The sequence below is a fragment of the Coptis chinensis genome, chromosome 2 (assembly GCF_015680905.1).
Source record: "Coptis chinensis isolate HL-2020 chromosome 2, ASM1568090v1, whole genome shotgun sequence".
Classification (NCBI taxonomy): Eukaryota; Viridiplantae; Streptophyta; class Magnoliopsida; order Ranunculales; family Ranunculaceae; genus Coptis; species Coptis chinensis.
The window spans coordinates 110393329-110418698 of NC_141457.1; the positions used below are offsets into that span (position 1 = coordinate 110393329).

The window sequence follows — 25370 nt, forward strand, 5'->3', positions numbered from 1 at the left end:
GAGTCTCGACTCTTGAGTCTTTAACTCTAAAGAAGTGCTGTAATTGAGATGGATCCTAAAGTGACAGCACGAATAAGCTATTAAAACGTAAGGCAAAACGACGATTTTTTGGGCATCCTATCTACTATCTAGTGTTTTTGTCCCTACGTAATCTAAGCGAAGACCCCAAAGTCAACTTTGAAATGATAAACCGAAATCGAATCTATAAATAGTCCACCCTTCCTTTAACTACACAAGTCTTTCATAATATCCGTATATATACCAATGAATATTCCCTCCCTCCATTAACAAATATAAGTACGCTCCAACTCTCTCTTTCTTTCTCTCCTACAACAGGGAAGAAGAAGGAAATGAGGTCGTGGGGTTCGTTTGTTGTTCTTGTTGTTGTTACTGTGTTGTGTTTAATCTTGAATGAAGCAAATGTCTGCAATGGAGGAAGTACAAGTAGTTTTGTTAGGAAGGTTGAGAAAACTATTGATATGCCACTTGATAGTGATGTCTTTCGTGTTCCTTCTGGTTACAATGCTCCCCAGCAGGTGTTTATCTTCTTCTTCCTCTAATTTTTTAATGGCCTTCTTGGTTTTTACACCCAGACGGCTAAAACCTTTTCATTGCTGAGCTTTTCTTTTTTTTTAATAACACTTTACTTCTTTTTCCCGTTGTCATTCAAATATTATTAAATGAGTTACATATATGTTTGAATAGGTGCTTTTTATACTTGGGTCCCTTTATACTTTATTAGTTTGATTAATAAATTTGATGCCTGCCCCATTTCTGAGATTTTATTTATTATAAAAAAGAAGAAGATATGATGTAGTGTTGTGTTTTAAGGTTCATATTACTCAAGGAGATTTAGTGGGAAAAGCAGTGATTGTATCTTGGGTAACTCAAGATGAACCGGGTTCAAATACTGTGCTGTACTGGAAAGAAAATGACAAACAGAAGTCTAGTGCTGAGGGCAAAGTGCTTACCTACAAATTCTACAATTATACTTCTGGATACATTCATCATTGCACCATCAAGGATTTGGTGGTAGGTCTGGAACCCATTTATTGTTTATGGTAGCTCTGCTCTGTAGTTAGACGATTAAGTTGCACCTTTACTTGCCACAGGAAGGTGTGTGTTAATGTAAATGATGTAATTTTGAGTTTGTTGTGTTTTGCAGTTTAATACAAAATATTACTATGCCCTTGGAGTGGGTAACACCATGAGGCAGTTCTGGTTTAGAACCCCTCCTGAAGTTGGACCAGATGTTCCTTATACTTTTGGTCTCATCGGTAAATTATATGAACCTTAATCTATGTGAATTCAACTACAACAGTTATTGCATTTCCTATGAAGCTTTAAATGGAAAGCATGGTTATCTGCATTTATCGGTTTATGATATAGAACTTTGGCAGATACTCAAAGAATTACAAGTGCTGATAAAGAAATGTTCTGTAATAATTTTTCATTCCTTTTGGTCTTACACTATATGACGTCATTTGCAGGGGATCTTGGCCAAAGTTATGATTCAAATTTAACACTCACTCATTATGAAAATAACCCAACAAAAGGACAGACAGTGTTGTTAGATTTGGCATCTCTCTTATGCTGATAACTATCCATTTCACGACAATGTAAGATGGGATACATGGGGCAGATTTGTGGAGAGAAGTACTGCTTATCAACCGTGGATATGGACTGCAGGGAATCATGAAATTGATTTTGTTCCTGAAATCGTAAGCACTCCATATCTACTCAAAGCATTTGAAGTCAATATGTTTATCAGTTGTTTTATGAAATTTTCACCTAGTTTACAGGCTATGTTTTCTTTGCGAATAGTTATTCCTATGCAGCTGAAAGATTGTCGTTGATAAACTAGAAACATTTATTTTTTAACAGAAACAAAGAGATGTAAATATCTTAAGAGTGTCTTTACTTGACTAAGTTGTCATTCATGCCTTCATCTTTGGGCTTTAAACTGATTGCCTTTGGTACATTTTCATCTTAGGGACACTATGAAATCCAGGGAGACCCGTTCTCTAAGTATTAGGCCTTGTCTCCTTATAATATTATGGTAATATGCATACCCGACTTTGCTGCCTCAAAATGACCCGAGTAAGTAACCAACACACTTGTGAAGGTTTATTGGCTCTTTGAATCCGTGTGTTTATCTTGAAATTGTTTTATGGGAGATAAATGCAAACTTATGTTAATGGAAAGTATAACAATTTTCTTCATCACCCAGTTATTCTCATGTGCACTTCAGCGAAATGCTGCTTTCCAACACAATCTGCTTTTGTTCAAATCAAAACATTTTTTGAGAATTGATTTCCTTGACCGGAGGTGGTCTTTTTTATTTTATTATTTTTATTTATTTTGAAGGGTGAGACTGTTCCTTTCAAGCCTTTTACTCGTCGTTATCATGTGCCCTACAAAGCATCTGGAAGCACAGCTCCACTATGGTACTCCATCAAGCGAGCTTCCGCATATATCATTGTCCTCTCTTCATATTCTGCCTATGGTAAGCTTGTTTACCTTATTTATGCACATTGTGCTTGATGTTTTGCTCCCTTGTGTAGATGTCCCTGGACAAAAACGTCATACTATCCCTCTACAAGTTAGCATCTATGAAAACACTTATCTGTCCTGATATGACAATCATGATGAGGTGCAATTTTGTTTTGCATGTTAGTAGTTATCTTAACAGAAGAAAGAGTATGATTCAGATTGATGAATACCCAAATTGTTAACTGCTAGTTAGATCATGTACTTAAAGTAAAAGGTTAATGTGGTTGCACAGTCGCTTTACATGGCACAATATTCCTCTCTTGTGCAGGCAAATACACCCCTCAGTACAAATGGCTTGAACAGGAATTCCCCAAAGTTAATAGGACTGTAACACCATGGTTGATTGTTCTTATGCATTCCCCCTGGTACAACAGTTACAATTATCATTTTATGGAAGGGGAAACCATGAGAGTAATGTACGAGCCATGGTTTGTAAAATACAAAGTAGATGTTGTATATGCTGGACATGTTCATGCCTATGAACGATCTGTAAGTTCATTTTTTTTCTCTCTGCTCTGTTTAATTTGACTAATCTAGATAACCTGATTCCTTTTCTTTGTTCATAAATATTATCGGCAAGTGCAATTTGACACTGTATTTGGGCGATATATGAGTATTTGCTGTATTATATGGCTAGCTGTGCTTCTCTCTAAGAGCACACATTCTTTTCAGGCCAAGTAAAAATTCGTACTATGGCAAGTTAAATTAATTTGTAATCTCTATATGAAGTGGGTTTTTTTATCTCACTTTTCAATAGGACTGGGCTCTAAATTAGCTTCTTCTTATTTCTTTCGCCCTTAGTATACTATTTGCTCTTTTGTCGCTTTTAGTATGGATAAAAGAATTGTAGAAGTCCTTGCTACTTTCTCTGCTATGGTCTGAAAAGACTTTTTTCTTACAGGAACGTGTCTCAAACATTGCATACAATGTAGTAAATGGCATTTGCACTCCTATAAGTGACCAATCTGCCCCTGTTTACATTACCATTGGTGATGGAGGGAATCTAGAAGGATTGGCAACCAAGTAAGATAGTACTCACAAACATTCATTCTGACAGTTACTTATAGATTATTTTCCTGTCCATTGAATATATAAAGTTTCCTTTGAATATGCAGCATGACCGAACCTCAACCAAAGTATTCAGCGTATCGTGAAGCAAGCTTTGGTCACGCCATGTTTGATATTAAGAATCGGACCCATGCCTACTACAGTTGGCATCGTAATCAAGATGGTTATGCTGTAACAGCAGATTCTTTATGGTTTTTCAACAGATTTTGGAATCCTGTTGATGACTCCACAACAGCTGTATCATGATAACATCCTTCTTTCTGTCCAATCCCCTGCAAGATGTTTTCTTCTTCTCGTTCTGCTTTTGCCCTCCAATGTTCTGCTCAATGTGTGCCTTCATTTTTACTTCCGGGTAAATACGATTTTGCTTTAGAGCAAGCACTTGCTGCAGCACTAAAACTAGACGAAACTCTAAAGTGGTCCATGTTGTATGAAAGGGAATTGACGCTTTGCGTTCAAATAATAAGATTGTCTATTTCATTTTTCCCCTCTTGGAATTTATTGAATTGTGAAGCAATTGCTTATCATGCCCTCTTGTCCGAGGACTTGTTCTTCTTTTAAGCTCCATATTTCAAGAGTCTGTTTGATCACTTGTTGTGTTAAGTCGGGTTGAGTTGGCCGTCCACCATTACTGCTGCTTCTTAGGCTGAGTGATAATTAATGGACGTGTTGATGGTAACATTTTTATCTGTTCCTGGCCAACCAATACTTGTGTTGTTTGCAAGATATAAAGCATTTTCATTTGATGAGAAAGAAGTGGATTTCTGGTTGTTCCACTCAAGTTTTGGAAAACCAAAGGTGGAATATCAGGAGTTACAGACTACCAGTAAAATGAGTCAGTTTCCGCTTTAGAAAGGACTCTTTTACTGTATTAGTATTAGTTAAGACTACCTGTATTGTTTATTTTGTTTACATTCACCGGATAGTACTAATACAGAACTCTTAAAACTAGGACATGTTTTTTTTTAAACCTTTCGCAATGACTGATAGCAGAAGAGTTACAAGAGTTAATAGAAGGAAGAGATTTGCAGCTCCAGGCAATCATCTTTTACATTAGTTCAGAAATCTAGTGCTAGTACACTAATTTGTGAAGAAAAAACCAATATTGAGCATACTAGTATGATCTAGAACTAAAGTTGTGAAAAAGAAAGAACAAATATTGAGCAGCTAATCGCACTGAAAACGAATGTGGATTGAGTATCTAATATAACTGAAATTGAATGTCTACTCGTTATTCGCACTGTTGGTGGTATACCAAAACTTCCAAGCTAGAATGCTCTATTTCATATGGTTCACAGATTTCTAAAATTGATTACTCTTCCCTTAAGCCACAGTACCAGCAGTGCTACTCTCTTCATGTGGATACCACTGCCTGTTGTAGAACCACTGAGAATCTCCAAGAACTGCTTCGCTGTCCTGGTTACGGTGCCAGGAGTAGAAGGCATGCGTTCGGTTCTTTATTTCCAGCATTGCATGCCCAAAGCTTGCTTCCCTGTAAGCTGAGTAACTAGGTTGTGGCTCTGTAAACCTGCACATAGAAAATGACAAATGTCATTCAAGAAGACGCTACATAATGTTGTTGTAATGAGGTTAGAAGCAGGAAGACTTACTTATTAGCAAGGCCTTCTATGTTTCCTCCATCCCCGATTGTAATGTAAACCGGTGCAGATGAGTTTAACACTGGTGTGCAATTCCCATTTGAAACTTTGTATGCTATATTTGAAATTCTCTCCTGTAGCAGATATAAAGAAAATTAGAAATTAGAACAGTACTAAGAACTTAATATGAGATTCATGTAGTAAAAGGTCACAAACTGAAACTTACCGATCTCTCATAAGCATGAACATGACCAGAAAACACAATATCCACTTTGTTTTCAACAAACCAAGGTTCAAACATCACTCTCATGCTCTCTCCTTCCATAAAGTGGTAGTCATAACTGTTATACCATGGAGAGTGAAGAAGAACAATCAGCCATGGGGTCTCTGATCTATTCACCTTTGCGAACTCGTTTTGAAGCCAAACATACTGCGGCGTATATTTTCCTGCACAGGAAATCCAATCATATGCAGTTATCAACTTATTAAACATTCTTTTTTTCTTGTTTTTTTGAAATGGTTATGGGGTTGAGACAGACCCCAAGAGTATGATCATTAGAGGGAGAATCCTTAGTACAATAATACTAGGCTCGAAACCTTACAATCGTGAGAAACTCATGAACATAACTCACTCGGGTACATACACAAAGACTTAACAACATAAAAACATCTAATGTCTGCTGCTAAACAAAAGTTTGTCCCTTAAGACCGGGTGATCATTCTATTCACTTGCAAGATTGTTTACCATGAAAAGAACTATTGAGAACAGGTAGATTGTTTACCATAAGCTGAATATGATGAAAGAACAATGATATACGCCGAGGCACGTTTGATTGAATACCAAAGTGGGGATGTACTGTTAGATGCCTTGTAAGGAACATGGTATCGATGTGTGAATGGTTTGAATGGAACAGTTTCACCCTACAGAAATGAAAAGTAAGAACATCAATCTATAGTCATAAATCAAGCAAAAAAATATATCGCCATAAACCTGATGGCAAGTTATTTATGAGATATGCTGAAACAATAGGCAACCAAGTAAAAACCTCCAAATATCAGAACAGCAACTTACATAATCGGGAAGGTAATCCAGTTCATGATTGCCGGCAGTCCAAATCCATGGCTGATAGGCAGCATTCTTTTCAACAAACCGGCCCCATGAGTCCCACCTTCTGTTGTCATGCAACGGGTAATTATCGGCATATGATAGATCACCTACGTACAGTACTGTCTGCCCTTTCGGATTGGAGTTGTAATGTTCCAATGTCTGATTAGAATCATATGTCTGTCCCAAATCTCCTGTGAAAAAAGGACAAAATATTGTCATGTGTCTTGAGGCAGAAATCATTATTATAGTGTAAGGAGTAAGGTTGTGTGCTCGATCAGACGTTAAGTTGGCTATTATATGTCTTCGAACAGAATTGCCAAGTTCAATTGGATAGTATTTAACTAGAATCTGTTTATCAAAAAAAAAATTATTACCAACCTATAATGCCAAAGGTGTAAGGAACGTCAGGTCCAACTTCGGGAGGAGTTGTGAAGGAGAAACGACGGGTAGTATTAGCATTCCCAACTTCATAAACGTATTTGGTATTATACTGCAAACAATCCCGAATCAATAAGTAATCCACCATCAACAACAACCGGAAAAAAAAATGATCATATACAAATCTTCACTAACGAAACATGTTTAAACTTAAAATATAAATGCAACAATAAGAAAATACCTCCAAATTTTTTATGGTGGCATGGTGAATATGGCCAGATTTATAGTTGCAGAAACTGTACTCCTTACTATCGGGGTAGGCTCGTTGCTTGTTTTTGTCATCATCAACCTTCCAATACTCGACAAAATTCGAACTCTTTTCCAATGGAGTCACCCATGATACAATCATACCTCTTCCATTATGATCTCCTTGAGTTATATGAACCTTCATATTTTAGCAAATTAGTATACATTATTTCAATTTAAACACGTACCGTAAAACCATCTTCACAATTAAAAGATAAAAAAAGGAAAAATCTTCAAACATGTGATATACTAATATGCACCTGTTCTGGAGCATTATAGCCGGGTGGTGAACTAAGAACACTGAGAGGCAAGTCCGTAGACGCTTGGGTCTTTCTAACGTAGGAGCTCGAGGTACCACCATTGCAATATGCAACACCACTTATTATCAAAACTAAGGCTAGCTTGAAACTCATCATACCCATAGCTCCCTTTATGTTTTCTCCCTCTCTCTCAAGCTAAGCCACAAGACTACAAGAGTACTACTATTTATAAAAAAATTCTGTTATATATGGGATATCCTAATAGAAATCAACAGTAGTTATCAATTTATAGTTGAGTCGAACTTGGTAGCTTCTCTCCTGAATTATAGTTCGAATCCAAGTCGAATAAAAATCGTCATGTCTTGTGGACAGGCACTTGGGCCGAATTTAGTAGCTTCGCCCTGATTCTATGTGGAAACTAAAATATAAGTCCAATCAAAATTAGTACACATATTCCGACTCGAAATAGAAACAAAACTTTCTTTTTTTGCAAACTCGCCTGTGTATATATATGTGTTTCGTTCCCTCTCAATTCTAGCACAAAATTGAAAACATAACTTTCACGTCCTACGTCCTGTTTCATACTTTGGTTAGGCCTTGTAACCCTTGTTTGAGATAATTACTTAATAATTTGTTCTTTTGTTGAGAGAGAGTTGAATTGATTCATCATGTTTACTTTTCTTTCTCCCCAATGTTCTCTTACGATGACTACAAGTCTACCGAAAACTAACACTGGAGATGTTTTCATGGAAGTTCAAGTTAAGAAGACATGCAGAATATTCAAACCATCTATTGGCCCGGGGTGGAGTGAAGTGAAAGAAAGTGATCCTAAAACAATGTTGTTTCAGCTTCCACATAAATTCTTGTTTCTTCCACAGTTGTCGGATTATATTTTCACACAGATGCTTTCTATCATGAAGATTCACCCTAACAGCATAGCTTTCGGCTATCTCAAAGAACGAATTGCATTCTATGCGTCCAAGAAAGCCCATTCCTTAGCATTGATGTGTAATGATTCTTTTCACATTGTTGCATATATTGAACTCTTTATTACTGAGTATGAAGAAAAAAAAAATTATGGTGTTGAAGAAGAAAAATATTATGATGCTGAAGAAGAAATAGATTGTGATGCTGATGAAAAAAATGTAGGAAAAGATTATAGTTTTGATGATGATGATGAAGAAGAAGAAGACTATGATTATGATTCTGAAGAAGAAGATTCTGATTCTGATTCTGATTCCGAAGAAGAAGAAGAAGAAGAAGAAAACTATGATTATTCAGAAGAAGACCTGGTTGTGGTTGCTTCGGCAACGAACGAAAACCAAAGAGTTGTACTGAAGAAAGTTCATACTAACTGGGAAAAGGAAGTGTGTGCGTATTGTTTTACAAGGTTCTTGGATGAATCAGAGACTGTTCGAATCCCCTGTTCACACGTTATGCATTTAGGCTGCCATCGTTGTTGGTTGTCGGAATTGGATACATGTTCCGTTCATAGTTGCAAGGAAATTATTGTCGTATGATTCATATAAGATTAGTGAACTCTGTTTCTATGAAATTTTTTGCAGTACATTTTTTCAACTGTTGATCATGCCATCTAGACATTATATTAAAAGTAGAGTACAAAGGTATTTCTCCATTTTTTGTGTTTCTATAGCATTAATTCCAGATTTCCATTATACTCCATATATATACAACTATATAACTGCTAAACAGTGGGGGCGTAAGTGGAGGGTGGAGAAGAGAGAGGGAGAAATGGGTTTGTGGGTGGAGAGAGAGAGAGTTAGGGTTTGGTTGAGAAAGAGAGGGAATAAAGGAGGGAGAGAGAGAGAATGAAAAGCAGAAACTAGAACAGACTCAACTAATGCCATTTCATTCATTGAGCAGAAAAGCAGAGTGTCATGGCCAACAAGGAAATTGCTAACAGATGCATTGGAGATAAGAGAGCTAATGGAATTTTTTTATGTTAAGCATATTTATAGGGAATGTAATAAGTTTGTTGACATTAGCTTGTAATAATTTTTCTATTAGAGACATTGAAGTTACCCCTAGCTCATTTTATGAGGATATAAAGAAAATTGTATACAATGATACTAGGGGAAAAACTTATATTAGATTGTAACTCAATATAACAACCTCTCTTGCTATAAATAAAAAGAACTCTATGGTTAGATTAGCCATTTAAAAGTGAAAACACCATAAAAAAAATCTACTAAAGATGCTTAAAAACTATATTATTCTTCATCCTTTGCCACTCATCATAACAACTCTATATCTTAATATATTCTTAAAAATTGAATGGAAGAGGAAGAGGAAGAGGATAAGCAAATAATTTGGCAGTGACAAACTACAAACTGAAAGCCTTAAACTACCCTATTATTTTTTCATACAATGGGTTTAATCTCCCTGGTACCTAAATGGTTGCACAAAAACCTCCTGTAAGCGAACATAAATGCATAAAACCTCCCTACTATTTAAAACATAATATCAAAGCCAAAACAGACCAAAGTACCCCTGTGAAAACCGAACTGACGTCATCAATCTTTACTTATAATTTCGGCTTAAAGACAAACCGGGCTGACGTCATCCTATGTAAATTTGTATTTACATATGACAATATAAAATTACATAGTCTTCTTAACATATTTAAATTTAAATTTTCATATGAAATTTTTTTTCATAGGAAAATTTAAATTTATATTCTGTCTGGTGTCGTCGGAAAATTTTCAATCCCAAAAGTTACTATGTAAATTTAAGTTTTCATAGCTCCAATGACTATATAAATATAGTTTTACATATATATAACTATGTAAAAATACATTTACATATATTATGTCAGGTGTCGAAAAAATTTCAATCCCAAAAGTTACTATGTAAATTTAAGTTTTTATAGCTCCAATGACTATGCAAATATAGTTTTACATATATATATGACTATGTAAAAATACATTTACATATAGTCGGAAAATTTTCAATCCCAAAAGGGTAAAAAAGAAAATAAGATAAAATGGGAAATAAAAACAAACCATATTTTATCTCTTTTTTGGAAAACATGGAGGTTATTTAATAAGACCTAAATAATAGAGAGGTTATGTGATATGGGTCGATGGGAGGGAGTTTATACTCAACCGAGTTAGAACCAAGGGACTGAACCTCATTTCTTGATTATTTCTTACTTCTTGTGAACTTACGATATTTTGAAATTTTAAAGATTTATCTTACTTATTGCGATATATAACGATATATATCTGGTAAGAAGAGTTTTATTTCCATACCAAGTTAGTATACTGCGATATATCGTGGCATTTTGTACTATGGTTATTTTGTTCATACCCTAGAAAAACAATAGTAGTGGTGTAAGTTGAACTGTTGAAGTCATACTTTAATCTTGGTCCTTAGGTATCCAAGATCTCTTTATTATATTTTTTCTTATTTCCTAATTTCATAGGTATTAGTAAAAGTGTTATGATATGATTACCGTTGGATCTCCCAAATTAAACTGTTTTCGCTATTTGATATAAAAGCATAAAAAACCATGAGATGTTTTATTATATATAGAAAGAAAGAATAGATATATAATATGAGCATGTCTTCAGTGCGCAGGTCGTATGGTGCGCAGGTAATTATGGGCTTTTGGATCAGTACTTTTGCCATTAAATACACACGCACCCTTGGTATGAGTGGCCGAGATGTAATGGCGCACCATACATCTCGCGCACCATAGATTTAGCCATATAATATTTATATGTCCAAATAAAAAAATTTATTATGACACATGCTCATATATGCAACGTGTTTAATAAAGCCTTCGTAAGACTTACGTCAAGATAGGTTATTGAGGAGGAAAGAAACGTGAAAAAGGAGGTAGAAAAGCTTACTAAATTTGTGCACATAAGATCTGCACAAGTGATAATTAATTCAGGCCCACACAAAAAAGAGCCGTTACTAACGCTATTTTTAAGTCCACATAAAACTTGTCTTAAGGCCGTTCCAACCGTTGATGTCTAATCTACTAGATGCATCATTTGCTAGTGTTTTAGTGCATTTAAGGACACTGTCGGCAAATAAAATTTTCCCACCTCGATCTCCCCCTAAACTCTTTTGCTAGTGGTTATTTTCCCACTAGAGCAACAAAGATTTGCCACCCATCTCTCTAGCTCCTTTTCTCATCCCACTCATTTTCTCTCTTGCTCTCCTCTATTCTCTCTCATTTTCGCTCTTGCTCTTTCTCTTCTCTCTCATTTACTTGCTCAAATAAATCATCAAACTCTCCTCTCGAATTTGAACTTGTCCGCCAGTGAAGTTTGATGGCGATTCGCATCGCCTCATTGTTTAAATTTACATATCTAACGTTTGCATAACTGTTGATTTGAACGATTCGCCTCCTTCTTTGGTAAGCTCTACTCATTATCAAAACTAGGGTTCTTTTTGTTTGTTTTTCAGTATAAATTAATTTCACTTTAGTGTTTAGTACAAATCATATATGTTTGTGTTGTAGATGAATATATATTGGTTTATCGTTGTTGTTTGGGTTATGGTAAATGGCGGTCGATTTCTTGTAAAATTGCAGTTGCCTAACAATTAATTTTATTGTTTTCAAAAAACCATGGACAGATTCAGTCAAGTTTTTCGCATTTTGATGAATATTGCTTGTCCGTGCTCAAGGTCTTCTTTCTCAACATACGTTGTAAAATTTGCTTCACTAAATTTAATTATTTATATCAGTGTATTGTAATGTATAGTGGAGTATACAATAATTAATAATTTAATTGATGATTATTGTGTTGTGCAGACTTGTTTTAGTGCGACGGTACGTGTTCGTGATCAATGGAAGCATCGTGACATTAAGGTCAAGGACTCCAAGACCATTTTATTTGGTGAAAAAATAGTCACTGTCTTCATAAACATGTGATGGCGATTGTTTGAAGGTTGTAATCGATATGGGAAATACAATAGTTGGTGTGTACTTGCAAGTGCTAGGGTAGGTGGTGTTTGTGGCAGGTGGTGGTGGTAGTGTGGTGAGTGTGGGTGTGGGTGTGGGTGTGTATAACACCCCATGTTTTTATTCTTTGTTTTCCTAATAATAATAATAATAAAGATAATAATGAAAATAGATAATAGATAAAACAGATATAAAATATCCAGCAGTTACGGACGGATAAAAGCCCGTAGGTAAATGGATAAGGGTTGTCCTTGTTTTTCGGGGAGTTTTTTCACGTAGAGTTTTTGGGAAAAAAACACAGCGAGGGTTTTAGAAAAAAAATGGGAGTTTTACTGAAGGAAGGAAATTAAGGTTTTTCCTTGTAGCTGGCTGATAATCGGAGAGTGCGACAGGTGAGTAGATTTTATCTCTCACGAACTACTATAACGATGGTTTTTTTTTTTATCAATTTCAAATCTACGGATTTATTATCAAAATATATAAGTTTTATGTTTATTTGTTCATTCTATTCGGTGCGTGATTTTTGGACTGCTGTTGAAACTCTTTAGTGCGATACTATCACCTCCATACTATATCATGGAGGCGCGAGCCCCAAACACCGTCACTTCCTTAATATTTTTGATACTGTGATACTGTGGTTGTGTAGATTTTGATTTTTTTTGAACTGTTAATTTGTGTATTTGTTAGATGATGTTGGAATCGAATTTGTTGGTATAGTATAGTGTTGGTTTGAATTAAAGGGTGATGTGTGGGTGTCGGAGGGGCTATTTGTCGAAGCTTTGAAGAACTGTTAATGGAGTCGCCGGTCTTGTTTGGGTTGGTTTAAACTATGGTTGTTTTATTTGTTGTTTTGTATTGGTTGTTGATGTATGATAGACATTGGGTTAGGGATTGGAGTCTGTGGTGTGGTTAGGGGGTAAAAATGTTAAAGCTTGGAGAAGCCATTAATGGTAGCAGTAAAAATTTCTAGATCTAGTTTTGGGTGAGGTTTGGATTTAATAATTTGGGGTTTTCGCTTTCATTAATGTTGTTTGGGTTTTTATGGAGAGCAAAAACGAGTTGATGAAGTGAGGAGTGGGTGGCCGGTCGATTTGGTGGCTGGTGGAGGACAGAATTGGGGAAGAAGATGAACAGTAACCGATTTTGGGCTCAGGCCTAATCGGTTGGGCCAAAAACATTAGCTAGGATGGGCCAGTTCTATTTTTGTTTGGTTGGGCCCGATTTTTTGTTTTAATTTTGTTTGGGCCCTTTTTCCTATTAGCGTTAACTTGTTATGGGCCAGTTCTAATTTTTGTAATTATGGGCGGTTTTCTCCTATTTTGTGGGTGGGCCATTATTGTTTTAAGTGGATCTCATTCCCTCTAGATATTTCTAGTTGGGCTAAATCTATTGTTGGGCGGTGTATAGTTTGGTTTTTTTGTTGGATCCGGCTAACATAATTTGAACTTTTGGTTACGCCATAAGGCTTGGCGGTTGGGTCGAACCATGGTTTTAACCATGAGCCCACGAGCCATGCACATTTGACCTTTAGTCATGAACCATGGCTATGACCGAACATTGAACATGGAAACGACAGTTTGACTTCGACCATGATGGTTGACTTTGATTTTGACCAGAGTTGATTTTGACCAGTTGACCCAATTTGACATTTTAACTCGGATTATGATTTGGGTTATTAAGATAGGTCTAGGGCTATTAGCATACTTGACTTTAGGCTAAGACCTTTAAACATACGTGAGTATGTGTATTAACTACTATGTGATATTTCAGTTTTTATGTTATACAACGCTATGACACTTAGACATCGGTATATTAATAACGCAGCGAACCAAAAATACATAAATAAAGATATTTCTTCGTTCTCTGAAATAATATATGTAATAAAGTGCAATAATGCGTAAATAATTTACCGCAACCTTTTAGAACTCTCCACGCCTCAAGTTGTGGAATTTAGTTTTATGACTGTTGATGTCATATGTTAGGTGGGCATTTATTGAATGTGCTATAAATGGCCCGTTAGCGTTATATATGGGTATTCATTAAATGTGCCATGAATGACCCGGGTATTCATTGAATGTGCCATGAATGACCAGATTGTTTGGACTGCCCTAAAGAGGAACTAAGGTATTCGCCTTGCGGGTTAGTTGTATTTCTTGAGTGTACGGGAATGTAGGATTGAGTATTCCTTGAATGTGGCAGGAATGACCCAGGGTATTCATTGAATGTGCCATGAATGACAGATTATTTGGACCGCCTAGAGAGGAACTAAGGTATTCGCCTTCATGGGTTAGTTGTATTCTTTGATTACGCGAGTGGTTGGGTTTACTTTTGAATACCTAATATAATATCTACATATGTTATATAGAAGTTATAACTTTCTTTTGCAGGAGGGTAGGACTTAATAACATTTTGTGAGGGGGACGGTCCTACCCTTATACAAAGAAATGGATATCGGTAAGTTTTAATTCAATAGTTTAGATATTAAAACGAAGTTATTATAATGAGTTATATAATGGAAGTCTTGCTTGGGAAGAAATTATGCGGTTAAAATGACGGAACCACCGCCTTCCAATTTGTGAATGATTAAGTTATGGGATAATATAAAGTGATTGTTTGAATAATTAAAGTATGATAATGGTTTTATGTGGTTAGTCTACTCATACCAAAGAAATTCCATTTTCTTGACCCATATTTTTGCTTTGTTTTGGCAACGTGGGTGTGTTCTTGGGAACATAGGTGGAAGGCAGTGGAACCACGGCGTGTGATTGGGATTCGTGCCTGGAGCAGTCCGTTAGTTTTCTTTTAGGCCTGATCTTATTGGAAGGATGTAATAATGTAGGTTACATTTTTATATGACATGAGAATACGATGTTGGAAATTGTTATTCTTAAAGTTTGTTTAGGTTTGTATTGGGATGGAAGAAAGTTTTTAATAAAGTGATAGTTGAGGATTTGGAGATTTTTGTTGTTAAGTTGATCCTGTTGTGATGTGGGTTTTAGGTTTTGACATGTGTTGTATCCCCCGTCATAGCCTGGGTTTTTAGACAATTGAACCGAATGATGTTTGAGATATTTATATTTCAAATATTCATTTTTTTTAATTGTTTAGAAATTCAGGCTGTGACAGTGTGGGTGTGGTGGTGGTAGTGTGGCTCTATTTATGAGTGAATTGAATATATATGGACTAATTCGATTTCGAGTTCTAGTTGGTGGTGGTGACTGTGCATTATATGTTGTGGTGTGTGTGGCGGTGTGTGTGGACTGGTGTGTGTTATGGTGTGCATGGTGGAGTGTGTGTGGTGGAGTGTGTCGCGTGGTGGTGGTGGTGTGTGGAGTGGTGGAGTGGTGTTGTACATGTGGTGTGTGGTGACTGGTGTTGTTGTTTTCTTTGCACTGGTTAAGGTGGTGTTCTTTGCCACGGGTTAAGGTCTTCTTGATGTTGGGTTCTAGGTGGTGGTGTTGTTGTTGTTGTTGCCCGAGTTTTTAATTAAAAACTACATAAAGATATAAATATAAGAAAATACCCTTTTTTTTATGTAAGGAGCTAGAGATAAGAAGATTGGGATTAAATTTTCTTATAAATATTATAGTAACACATAGGATACGACCCTTAATAGCATTCTGTTAAAAATATTTTTGTTATAAGAGTTGTTGTACTTATCTTTCTATGAGAATATTGTTCTTACGACATCGGTTTCTTTGTATACACATGAGTGGCGGGTTGACAACATATCAAGAGGTTTTAGAGGAGAATTCAAATGTTTGCAAATAGTTTTTGGTTTATGTGAAGCTTCTTCTATCCTTGTGAATCGTTTTCCTTGTTTTTTTACATGTTTATTACTTATCCTAGCAACATGATATGCCAATATAGTCGTTTGGTTTCAATGAATTGTTGGCCTCATACTTTTTGTTTTTTTATTATATATTTCAATGAGGTTGAAAACAAAAAAAAAACAAATTTCCAAAAAGTTAAAATATCATTTGTCATGGGAAAAAACTTTTGTAAACAAACACTGGTAAAATTGGCAAATCTCATATTTTCTCAATAGAAATTTTTGTAAATACTGGCAAACTGAAATTTTCCCACTACAAATTGGTATGACAAATCTTTAGTAGGAAAACAATGGCAAATATAATATTTTCTTGTTAGGTTATGGAACTGTCGAGCTTTGCTTCGGTGTTCGACCATGTTGCCTTCACGTTTTTCAGTTTGGAGAAAAGGGCGCGCATGTGCTTGACTATAGCCAAACCCAAGGGGCTCACACCCTAAAGTTACTAGAAGTTGGACACGAAGAAGGTGCGAATGCGCTTTCCTTTGCTTTGCCCAAGGCACACCCGCTCTCACCTTATTTCAGAATTTCGACAGTTGATGAAATTTCGGCCCAAAGCCCATTTTCTCATTTTTTTCTGTGTGTACCTATATAAAAGAAATAGATTAGGGTTTTGAGACAATTTTGAGAAATTCATTTCATGGGAATTGTGGGAGCTCTATTGAGCTGGGATTTGAGTGAGGCCTCTTGTTCTTGATTCTAGTTATCTCTTGTAAACTCTCCAATCTTTACTATAAAGAAAACTCGGCTCTTGTGTGAACGTAGGTAACATTTACCGAACCACCTTAAATCTTTGTGTCTCTTTGTATTTACTTCCATATTTATTATTTGCTATGAATTGTGATGATAAATTAGTAGTTTTGCTTTGTTGAGTTTGTTGTAATAACTACCAAAGTCTTGGGTATGTGACTTTTTTTGTGTGAACTCCAAGTTTAAGTCATTTGGAATTGAAAATAACTAGGTTGAGGTGTGACTTTCTAGTGAAATCTCCCAACATTTTCCACTAGAAATTTGTCCCACTAGAAATTTGACAAAGAAACAAACACGTCTTAATTCTTAAATATAACAAAGGACTCTCAATATATAAGAACATACTACAGAAAATTCTACTAATTGTATTATCACTTCGTTTTTGTAATGATAGTTTTGATTCTAAATATATATTTCGTTGATTTACTCATTTACTCATATGCCGCTTTTGTAATGAGGTGATGGTAAATTCAGAAATGGTAAACCCGGCTTAAATACCCGAAATGGGAGATACCATTTGGTGTATCAAAGAGACTCGTGAGAGTTGTAAAAGTATTCTTATGATAAATGTATTCTTAAGTGACCTGAGCTTGTATGTTAGACTACTAGGGTATGCCCGTGCCTACGGCCCACGAGACATCGACGCGCCTGCGGCGCTATTTCGAAAAATGAACAATCAATGTTCATATATGTTTTGGGTATGAACATTTATTGTTCATATATGTTTTGGGTATGAACAATCAATGTTCATATTTATTTTGGATTCATGTTTTTTTTTTGTATGAACATTGATTGTTCATACCGAAGGTATGAACAATCAATGTTCATATCTGTTTTGGGTGTGAACATTTATTGTTCATATCTGTTTTGTTCATACCTATTGTTCATAGCTAATGTTCATAATTTGGGATATGCACAGTTATTGTTCATATCTGTTTTGGGTTCATGTTTTCATAGCTACAATCAATGTTCATAGTGATGTCAATGTTCAAGATGGGTAGGTATGAACAATCAATGTTCATACCTATTGCTTATCACAGAACTCTGTTGCTTATCATCTTTCAATCTCTTTTGAGGAACATCTTCAATCTAGCTCACAAAATAGAACAAAATAAGCCCACTACTCAAAACAGAAAAAGAAAAACAATGGCTCAGATATATTTTTTTCCTTTCTTATCTCATCTTTAGTTTTACCAATGGAAGAAGAGTTTCTCCTGAGGAAATCTTTTCTCTTGGAAAAAACAGTTCTGTTGGGAGTTGAAGTGAAGGTTTTTTTACAAGTGGGCAAGTTGAAAGTGAACAAAGAAGAAGAATGAGAGGGCGTAGTTTCTTTGCATTTGAACAAGGAGAATGAGAAATTACCGCCATTGCCATTTCGAGAGTGAAAAAGAGTTGAGTGTGAAGAAGAAACGAAAGTAAGTACCTTATCTTGTGTGTTCGTAAATGTTTGGAGAAGTTGGGTTTTATTTGGTGGGTTGACCCAAGCCCAATTGATATTTAGAATCCCATTTAAATGTCATTTCGAAACCGGCCTATTATACTGTTTTCTCATCATAACGTTCTGATATATGTTGACCACGTCCGACGGGCGTCCATGGTCAGGACGCGGGTTAAGACACAGTCAGGACGCGGTCAATATGGTCAAGACGGGGATTTTGACCTAAAAAAATAAAAAATAAATCAAAATAATATTAAAAAAACTCAATTTTTTCATTTTTTTTGTTTTGTTAAGACTTATAACATGTTTTTAAAGTTTGATTAGGAAATATTAAACTTAATTTTGTGGCTATTTATCTTTAATAGTTTTGAATTTATGAATGTTGATACATTTAATTAAGTTTTTAATGTTTAATTTATATAAAATAAAATTATAAATATTAATTAATTTCCGCGTCCTATTTTTTTTAGATATAACCGAGTCACCGCGTCAGTGTCTGCGTCCGCGTCCGTGCAACATAGTTCATAGCTAATATTCATAATTTGGAGTATGAACAGTTATTGTACATATCTGTTTTAATAAGCAGCTGATGAAGAACAACTATATAGTTGATTGAGTAGCTATATATGTGATAAAATATATGAAGAAATGGTCAGACGGTACCCTATGCTTTCCAACGACAAATATTCCTTATGGACTTATTAGCGGAGTAAAGTGTGTAGGAAAAAGACGGCTTTGGGTGTGCTTTTAAACAGACTTAAAGATTACAAGAACTTGAAGGAGAAAAGACAATGGAATTAGAAAGACTGAAATGAAGTGCACATCATGTTCAAGTGAAACGTATCAGGGATGGTTAAAGAAGTTAAATGGACTTGTATACAAAAGGGTATGCCCGTGCCTACAGCCCACGAGACCTCGACGCGGCGCGTCGCTTTCCCGAAAAATGAACAATCAATGTTTATGTTTATATATGTTTTGGGCATGAACATTTATTGTTCATATATGTTTTGGGTATGAACAATCAATGTTCATGTCTGTTTTGGGTATGAACATTTATTGTTCATATATGTTTTGGGTATGAACAATCAATGTTCATATTTGTTTTGGGTTCATGTTTTTTTTGGGTATGAACACGGACTGTTCATACCTAAAGAAAGTATGAACAATCAATGTTCATATCTGTTTTGGGTACCTAACATTTATTGTTCATATCTCGTTTTTTTTTCGCGCACACACTCACGCCGCAATAACTCAAAGACGCCTTCTCGGCCAAAATAAACTCAAAGACGCCTTCGCGCTAAACAATATACTTATGCCCTTGCCTCCCGGTACAGATAAACAACTCACACTATTGACGCATATAACATCGATATAACACCTTTCAGAATAAATAATATTAATTATCCGGTTACAGAGTATGGAATAACTAAAGCAATAATATCTACAGCAGCAAAGGAAGACCTCGGCATTTTACATAAATTGAGGAACCAGGCTCAACCAAAGGATAGTTATCTAGTTCCTACAACAAGAATAAATAAACAAAACAAAATGACCTGGGATTCCAATGTGGCTACTTTTTATGTTTACCAGCAGCTTTGGCGCCAGATTTAACAAGGGAAGTGGGTTTCATGGCTGCCATTGGGTTGAGTGTTTTACATATCTTAAGAACAGCCCAAGCAGTCCCAAAAGCGTGCCCCGCAAGCATCAAGTCCTTCATGTGTAGCCTTTTGCTTCTCTCCATGCCTACAAATGAGAATAACATAATGAGATGCATACTTGTGAGGCTAACTTAAAGTCAGATATCCTAGTAGCTTTCAATTGTATTTTTAGTTGATTAAGTAATGATATTTGTATGACCAAGTCATACATAAAGAAACACAACCACAAAGGTCTTGGTGTACAAAAACGGCAGACACTTGGGCATTCATGAAAGAGTTTGTAGCCACCACAATAAATTTCAGCTAAGCAGAGCCAACCAACTAAACATGCTTTTTTTGGAATGACCCATGCAGCGTAGTGCATTACCACGCTTGTTTATCTTCTAAATTGTATATATTGCCCGCTACCCAAACTAACCATAGTATTTCATAAATACTTGACAATAAATTCCTTTTGTAAAACGGACATCAAATTCATTATTCAGTACTTTTAGGATTGTATATCCCGAGCTTCTATGTTCCACGGGATATGATGGTTGATGCAGAGTCACCATCGACTTCAGATACATACCGCATAATGATATCTAGTACACCCTCACTGGATTATCTAATAGATAAGGCTTACAACAATACCATGCAGAAGTTCAGTAATTACAAAAGTATATATATATATATATAAAACAATATATAATAACAGTAGTGATAGTAATTGTAATACATAAAGTTTTAAAAGGAACGCCAATGTAGTGAAGTGAAACCTACTTGTGAGAAACCAGCCCCGGTTGTCACAACCGATGTTGTCGACATGACATTCTTTTCAGCCTACTTCAACATCATCAAAAACCTTTCCCTCGCTTCACTCGGATAACAAGCAACCTTTATAAGAGGACTTAAACATAGCATTCATCTAAATGGGACTTAAACATAGAACACCACCAATTCAACCAAATGGAATAAGAACAATATGAGAAACATATAACTTAAAAGACTTCCACCAAAGTGAGGTTTCAATGAGGACATGCATCAAAACAGTTCAAAAAACGTGGGGTAACATTGTAAGAGCACCCACAAAAGTATGTCAAGTACAAAAACATAAAATAGCAAGAGTATAGAGAACATCATAAGTCCTCCATAAACCCCATAAGAAGATCTTAATCTAAGTTCCCAATGTCAGCGTCCTCGTAAATCCCAAGCGTTGAAATGAATTAAGAATTAAGGGTATACAAAGTTTAAAGCAAGACAACGGTAGAATAAAACGTTGGACAATATTAAAAGTTTAAAGTTCAATTAAATTACCCGACGCCAAACGACGGTAGAAGAGACGAAGGAATGTTATCCGTTGAACAATTATGAAAGATAAAATAAATAAACAATAGATGTAATTGCACCGCAACAAAACAATGTTGTACGATAGTAAGCCATGAGGTGACTAAAGTAACTTAATACATAAGAAGGAAAAAGAATTAATAATAAAGTGAGTGCAAATAGATCGACTTGTTGAATAAGTAAATGTAAACAACCATGAAAATAAAATAAAACTAATAATAAGGAAAAGAAACTACGTGATGCACCGACCGACAAATGCTTAAAGCAAGACTTCAGTGGTATACGACATTTGTAGTAAGCTCACCGTTTGGAGGTAGAAGAATACTTATGCGGTCGCGGAAGTGCACCGGATAATGCCACATATAATCGGCCATGGCTGAAAACTTGATTCAAGATCGATTCCCACAAACTTCACGGATTGTCCTTGTGATTTATTTATAGTCATGGAATAAGCCAAACGGATAGGAAATTGTCTTCTTGTCATATTGAAAGGAAAAAATCAAGAGGATGGTGACAAAGAGATCCTTGGAATAAATACACGGTTACCCGATTTTTTCACCGTAAGAATTCTCCGCCCGATAACGTGTGGTTGACATTGCAAGACCATCAAGCGAGTCCCCGTTGCATAACCCATCTCTCAGGGGCAATATTGGCGCAAAGAACATTATTGGACAACCCTTTTTTAGATTGAGTCGAAATGGTGGCGGACCCGTGGGATCAAGTGAGTTTAGGTACTCATTTGGATACCGATTAATATTTCTAGGATTATTTGCATCTGCCTCATCCAACTTGTCGTGACCGAGAGAAAAGTCCTAGTTTCTCCGGGAACATAATGAAGTCTTTGCATTAATGGCATTGACATCATCATTCCTCGCGAGAAAAAAATTGTCCGTTCGGTTAAATAGTCGGGGTGACAATTGGAAGTTTCATCCAAATTAGGATATGTAGCGTAAATCAAGTCCGAAGATGTGTGCAATGATGGATCGTTGAGGGTAGCTCAATAACCGCTCCAGGATCGTTTCCAACCTGATGACATAAAATGTGAAATAGAATATTATGAGAATTCTAATAGAGGAATATTATAAATTAGGACAGGAATGTTGGTACCTTTGTTAAGAACTCTGCAAATAGTAAATTCTCATAAGTGCCACGCTCTAATCGCATGTTCTGTACCAGGGTGAGAACATTGACGTGATTCCAAAGAAAAGAGCATCGCAAGGAAGCACGGACAATTTGCTCTCGGGACCCTCTGGGTATAACTGGTAGGCATTGGCGGAAGTCACCACCAAGAACAACAGTGATTCCCCCGAATGGGTTGTCATTGTTTCGAATATCACGAAGTGTGCGATCAACAGCTTCCAAACAGAACTTGTTTTGCATCGGGACCTCATCCCATATGATTAGGTTAGCTTGTCTGAATAAATCAGCTTGTGGTGAACGCTTACTGAACCCACATACAGAGTTATCCATAATATCTAATGGGATGCAAAAGGTTGAGTGAGCAGTCCGACCACCTGCCAATAGTAAAGAAGCTATTCCGGATGAAGCCACCATAATAGCAATGTGTCCTTGAGTACGACACGTAGCAGCAATGGTGTTGTAAACAAAAGTTTTTCCTGTGCCGGCTGCCCCATTCAAGAAAAATAGTCGTCCGCTGTTATGAGCTACTGAATCTGTCACTTCACTATATGCAAAGTGTTGCTCAGCATTTAAGTGGATGGCATTGGCATGTGCCTCTTCATTGTGTGGGTCAAATTGAAATTGCCTTTGCTCCCATATAAGTCTGTTCCCAACAACCAAGCTCCAATTTCTAATTGGGAGCGGCATTGTAGGAAAATGAGCAAGAGTTTTACCACCTAACTCGTAGAGAATATCATTTAAGAGAAATAACCCATAATCTTGTACCTGGGCATCTGTTGGATGAGGAATGAAGAACATGGTTTGAAGCTTGTATGGGAGGTCATCACAAATGCTTTCGCAAAATTCATTCCATAAGGCTTCAGGTTGCACCGGATTGCACTCTGTGAGAATAGTACAGAAAAGTCGACGAAGTTGATACCCAGTTTGCATGATTGCAGCCTCTTGTAAACATTGCACCCATTCGCTGTCGTCTTCAAGAAGTCCACGCATAATACATGCTTCTTTGAAAGTACGAAGCGGAGGACCATTTCCAATTCTCTTTAGATCATCAAAGGACTGCGGACCTTTACAACAGATTAGAAGTAACCGCAAATAAAACCGCCACCGTGAGTTAGGACTTGCAAAGTACATTCTCGCCAAATAGCAGGTGCTTGAGTCCTTTTGTCCATCTATGCCACCTTTTACTCCAAACATAATGTTCTGGAAATTCTTGATATGTAAGCCCTCGTGCATCAGGATCTGAAGCACACCGCTCGAAAAATGCAGTTAGAGTTGACTTTTGTTGCTGAGCCCTTAAGAGAATAACATCCGTTGATTCATTAGGATTGTAAACTACTCGGTGCATTCCAGGGAGATGAAGTGCTAATCTCACAACAGCCGGCTTCTCTTGGTGAAGAGAAAACCCGAACAACCTCCAAACCGCTTCAGGTGGCCCGATATATCGTGCATCTAAATATTGTTGTATCTCATCCAAGTCATTGAACACCACTGTTGTCCTATCATGTCCTTTGAATATGTACTTGTGAATGTATTTGACACAACGTATCCCGGCACAAACTTCGACATTAATATGGCAATCGAACATCTTAGAAAGATAAGGATTGTATGGAACAACATCCCTATTATCAACTTCATGCCCTCTAACATTATATTTCTTGCCGGTCACGACGACGGTAGATAGGATATCCAGCCTTATCCATGGTCGTAACATTTTCGAAAAGCACGGGGATACCGACTTTTTTGCAACCTATTTATTTACCATACATGGACAACTTGGATTTTTAAGCCACATGGCCCATGAACCATACATTTGATAACTTGATCGCGAAACAATTCAGGTTCAAGATCCGGATCGGGGAAATTCAAAGACAAACAATGTGGTCAACCCGAAAGCAGCACACCTAATTTTGTCTTGATGTCGAAGATATATAAGAGCGTGCATATGTGGTAGACCACGTTTCTGAAATTCAATTGTGTAAACATGTGCAACAACAATACCAAGCACACCCTTTGTCTCGATCTCTCTCATTAAAGCTCTTCGCTTTAGTTCAAACACACGGGCTACCACTTCGGGTCGATCAGTAGCAGTTTCGTTCTTTCGCAAGGCCTTCATAACTTCCTCCCAATGTGGGTTCGCAGTCATGGTGAGGAATATATCTGGATGGTTGTTGAACCGAGTTATAGCCATTGAGTCCTGGAAAATCTCAAACATATGCCTTGATTGCCGACGATGATGCCGGGTAGAACTACGCCTTCCAACTTCATCCACGGATTTAAGATTTTCTACCGGGACATCGATTGAGATTTTGATATAATTCAAAGACGGTACATCTTGCCTAAATCAGAGTACCGTAGAATGTTTCGTTGCTGGCAGCCCATGCATCAACTAAGAATTCACGAAATAGTTTTTCCCTCGCAGAATAGAAGAATATTCGTTGAAATTTGAAATAGCAGTTAAGAATAGAAGTCCATCCGGTGAGGCGGTCGCCAGTGGTGGTTGAAGTTGGGGGTCCCGAACGCCTCGATCCGGTGACCACCCAAGCTCTCCACGAGGAAACATTAACACATAGTGCAAAGGTAAGTATGCTGGATGACATTCACTGATATGAACAAATTCATTTCCCCCTTTAAGATAAATCACAATGTCTCGCATACTGTCCCGCTCACTGCCATCTCCGGGTAAAATAACAGCAATTTCATCAGCTGATGGCAAGTTGTAGCGGCGCCGCGAGGGTCGCGACCGTGAATGTAAATAAGCATGGATGTTGAGATTTTCATCATTCTCAACAGAAGCTGATCTAAGAACCTCATATGCATGGAGGAAAGTGTCAGAGAAACGGTTATATTGGAGCATAGTTTCGTGCAGGATCCTAAGAACATCTACATCCAGATTAGGATTTCGAAGCTGCCGAATATCCAATGCTGCACTTGGATCATAAATATAGAGTTGAGAGTATGTTGCCTGTCTGCCTGGATCGGGAATAAGAGCTCCTGTTCGGTGCCGTAGTTCTCCATGTAT

The 25370-nt window shown here is 36.7% G+C and overlaps 4 protein-coding genes and 1 long non-coding RNA gene across 5 annotated transcripts; 3 read left to right on the top strand and 2 right to left on the bottom strand.

The window, feature by feature from the left end:
- Positions 1-238: 238 nt before the first annotated feature.
- Positions 239-1631, top strand: LOC147520537 (purple acid phosphatase 10-like). The gene is made up of 4 exons (XM_086592076.1): positions 239-536; positions 832-1032; positions 1166-1277; positions 1491-1631. Exons 1-4 carry the CDS (start codon positions 351-353, stop codon positions 1595-1597), a joined length of 606 nt encoding a protein of 201 aa, XP_086448202.1. The 5' UTR covers positions 239-350; the 3' UTR covers positions 1598-1631.
- Positions 1588-4108, top strand: LOC147520538 (purple acid phosphatase-like). Its single transcript, XM_086592074.1, has 5 exons — positions 1588-1721; positions 2368-2506; positions 2822-3042; positions 3455-3576; positions 3669-4108. Exons 3-5 carry the CDS (start codon positions 2905-2907, stop codon positions 3865-3867), a joined length of 459 nt encoding a protein of 152 aa, XP_086448200.1. The 5' UTR covers positions 1588-1721; positions 2368-2506; positions 2822-2904; the 3' UTR covers positions 3868-4108.
- Positions 4109-4255: 147 nt separating this feature from the next.
- Positions 4256-7465, bottom strand: LOC147520539 (purple acid phosphatase-like). Its single transcript, XM_086592075.1, has 8 exons — positions 7272-7465; positions 6947-7150; positions 6706-6817; positions 6292-6518; positions 6002-6140; positions 5446-5666; positions 5232-5353; positions 4256-5149 (listed from the first exon to the last, which is right to left on the bottom strand). The coding sequence occupies exons 1-8, from the start codon at positions 7431-7433 to the stop codon at positions 4945-4947; spliced, it is 1392 nt and encodes a 463-aa protein (XP_086448201.1). The 5' UTR covers positions 7434-7465; the 3' UTR covers positions 4256-4944.
- Positions 7466-11520: 4055 nt separating this feature from the next.
- On the top strand, positions 11521-12197 carry LOC147520540 (uncharacterized). Its single transcript, XR_015212662.1, has 3 exons — positions 11521-11661; positions 11883-11933; positions 12061-12197. It is a non-coding gene; the product is annotated as an uncharacterized LOC147520540 (long non-coding RNA).
- A 9968-nt stretch (positions 12198-22165) lies between these two features.
- Positions 22166-24062, bottom strand: LOC147520541 (uncharacterized). Its single transcript, XM_086594292.1, has 3 exons — positions 23481-24062; positions 22319-23407; positions 22166-22237 (listed from the first exon to the last, which is right to left on the bottom strand). Exons 1-3 carry the CDS (start codon positions 24060-24062, stop codon positions 22166-22168), a joined length of 1743 nt encoding a protein of 580 aa, XP_086450418.1.
- Positions 24063-25370: the final 1308 nt, after the last annotated feature.

Coding starts and splice junctions, on each gene's coding strand:
- LOC147520537 (XM_086592076.1), top strand. CDS start 351: ATGAGGTCGTGGGGTTCGTTTGTTGTTCTTGTTGTTGTTACTGTGTTG. Junction 537..831: donor GTTACAATGCTCCCCAGCAG/GTGTTTATCTTC, acceptor TTGTGTTTTAAG/GTTCATATTACTCAAGGAGA. Junction 1,278..1,490: donor TTATACTTTTGGTCTCATCG/GTAAATTATATG, acceptor CGTCATTTGCAG/GGGATCTTGGCCAAAGTTAT.
- LOC147520541 (XM_086594292.1), bottom strand. CDS start 24,062: ATGTTACGACCATGGATAAGGCTGGATATCCTATCTACCGTCGTCGTG. Junction 23,408..23,480: donor ACCTGCTATTTGGCGAGAAT/GTACTTTGCAAG, acceptor AAAGGTCCGCAG/TCCTTTGATGATCTAAAGAG. Junction 22,238..22,318: donor TTGCAGAGTTCTTAACAAAG/GTACCAACATTC, acceptor TTATGTCATCAG/GTTGGAAACGATCCTGGAGC.
- LOC147520539 (XM_086592075.1), bottom strand. CDS start 7,433: ATGGGTATGATGAGTTTCAAGCTAGCCTTAGTTTTGATAATAAGTGGT. Junction 7,151..7,271: donor GCTATAATGCTCCAGAACAG/GTGCATATTAGT, acceptor TAAAATATGAAG/GTTCATATAACTCAAGGAGA. Junction 6,818..6,946: donor CCACCATAAAAAATTTGGAG/GTATTTTCTTAT, acceptor GATTGTTTGCAG/TATAATACCAAATACGTTTA.
- LOC147520538 (XM_086592074.1), top strand. CDS start 2,905: ATGCATTCCCCCTGGTACAACAGTTACAATTATCATTTTATGGAAGGG. Junction 3,043..3,454: donor TTCATGCCTATGAACGATCT/GTAAGTTCATTT, acceptor TTTTTCTTACAG/GAACGTGTCTCAAACATTGC. Junction 3,577..3,668: donor CTAGAAGGATTGGCAACCAA/GTAAGATAGTAC, acceptor TTGAATATGCAG/CATGACCGAACCTCAACCAA.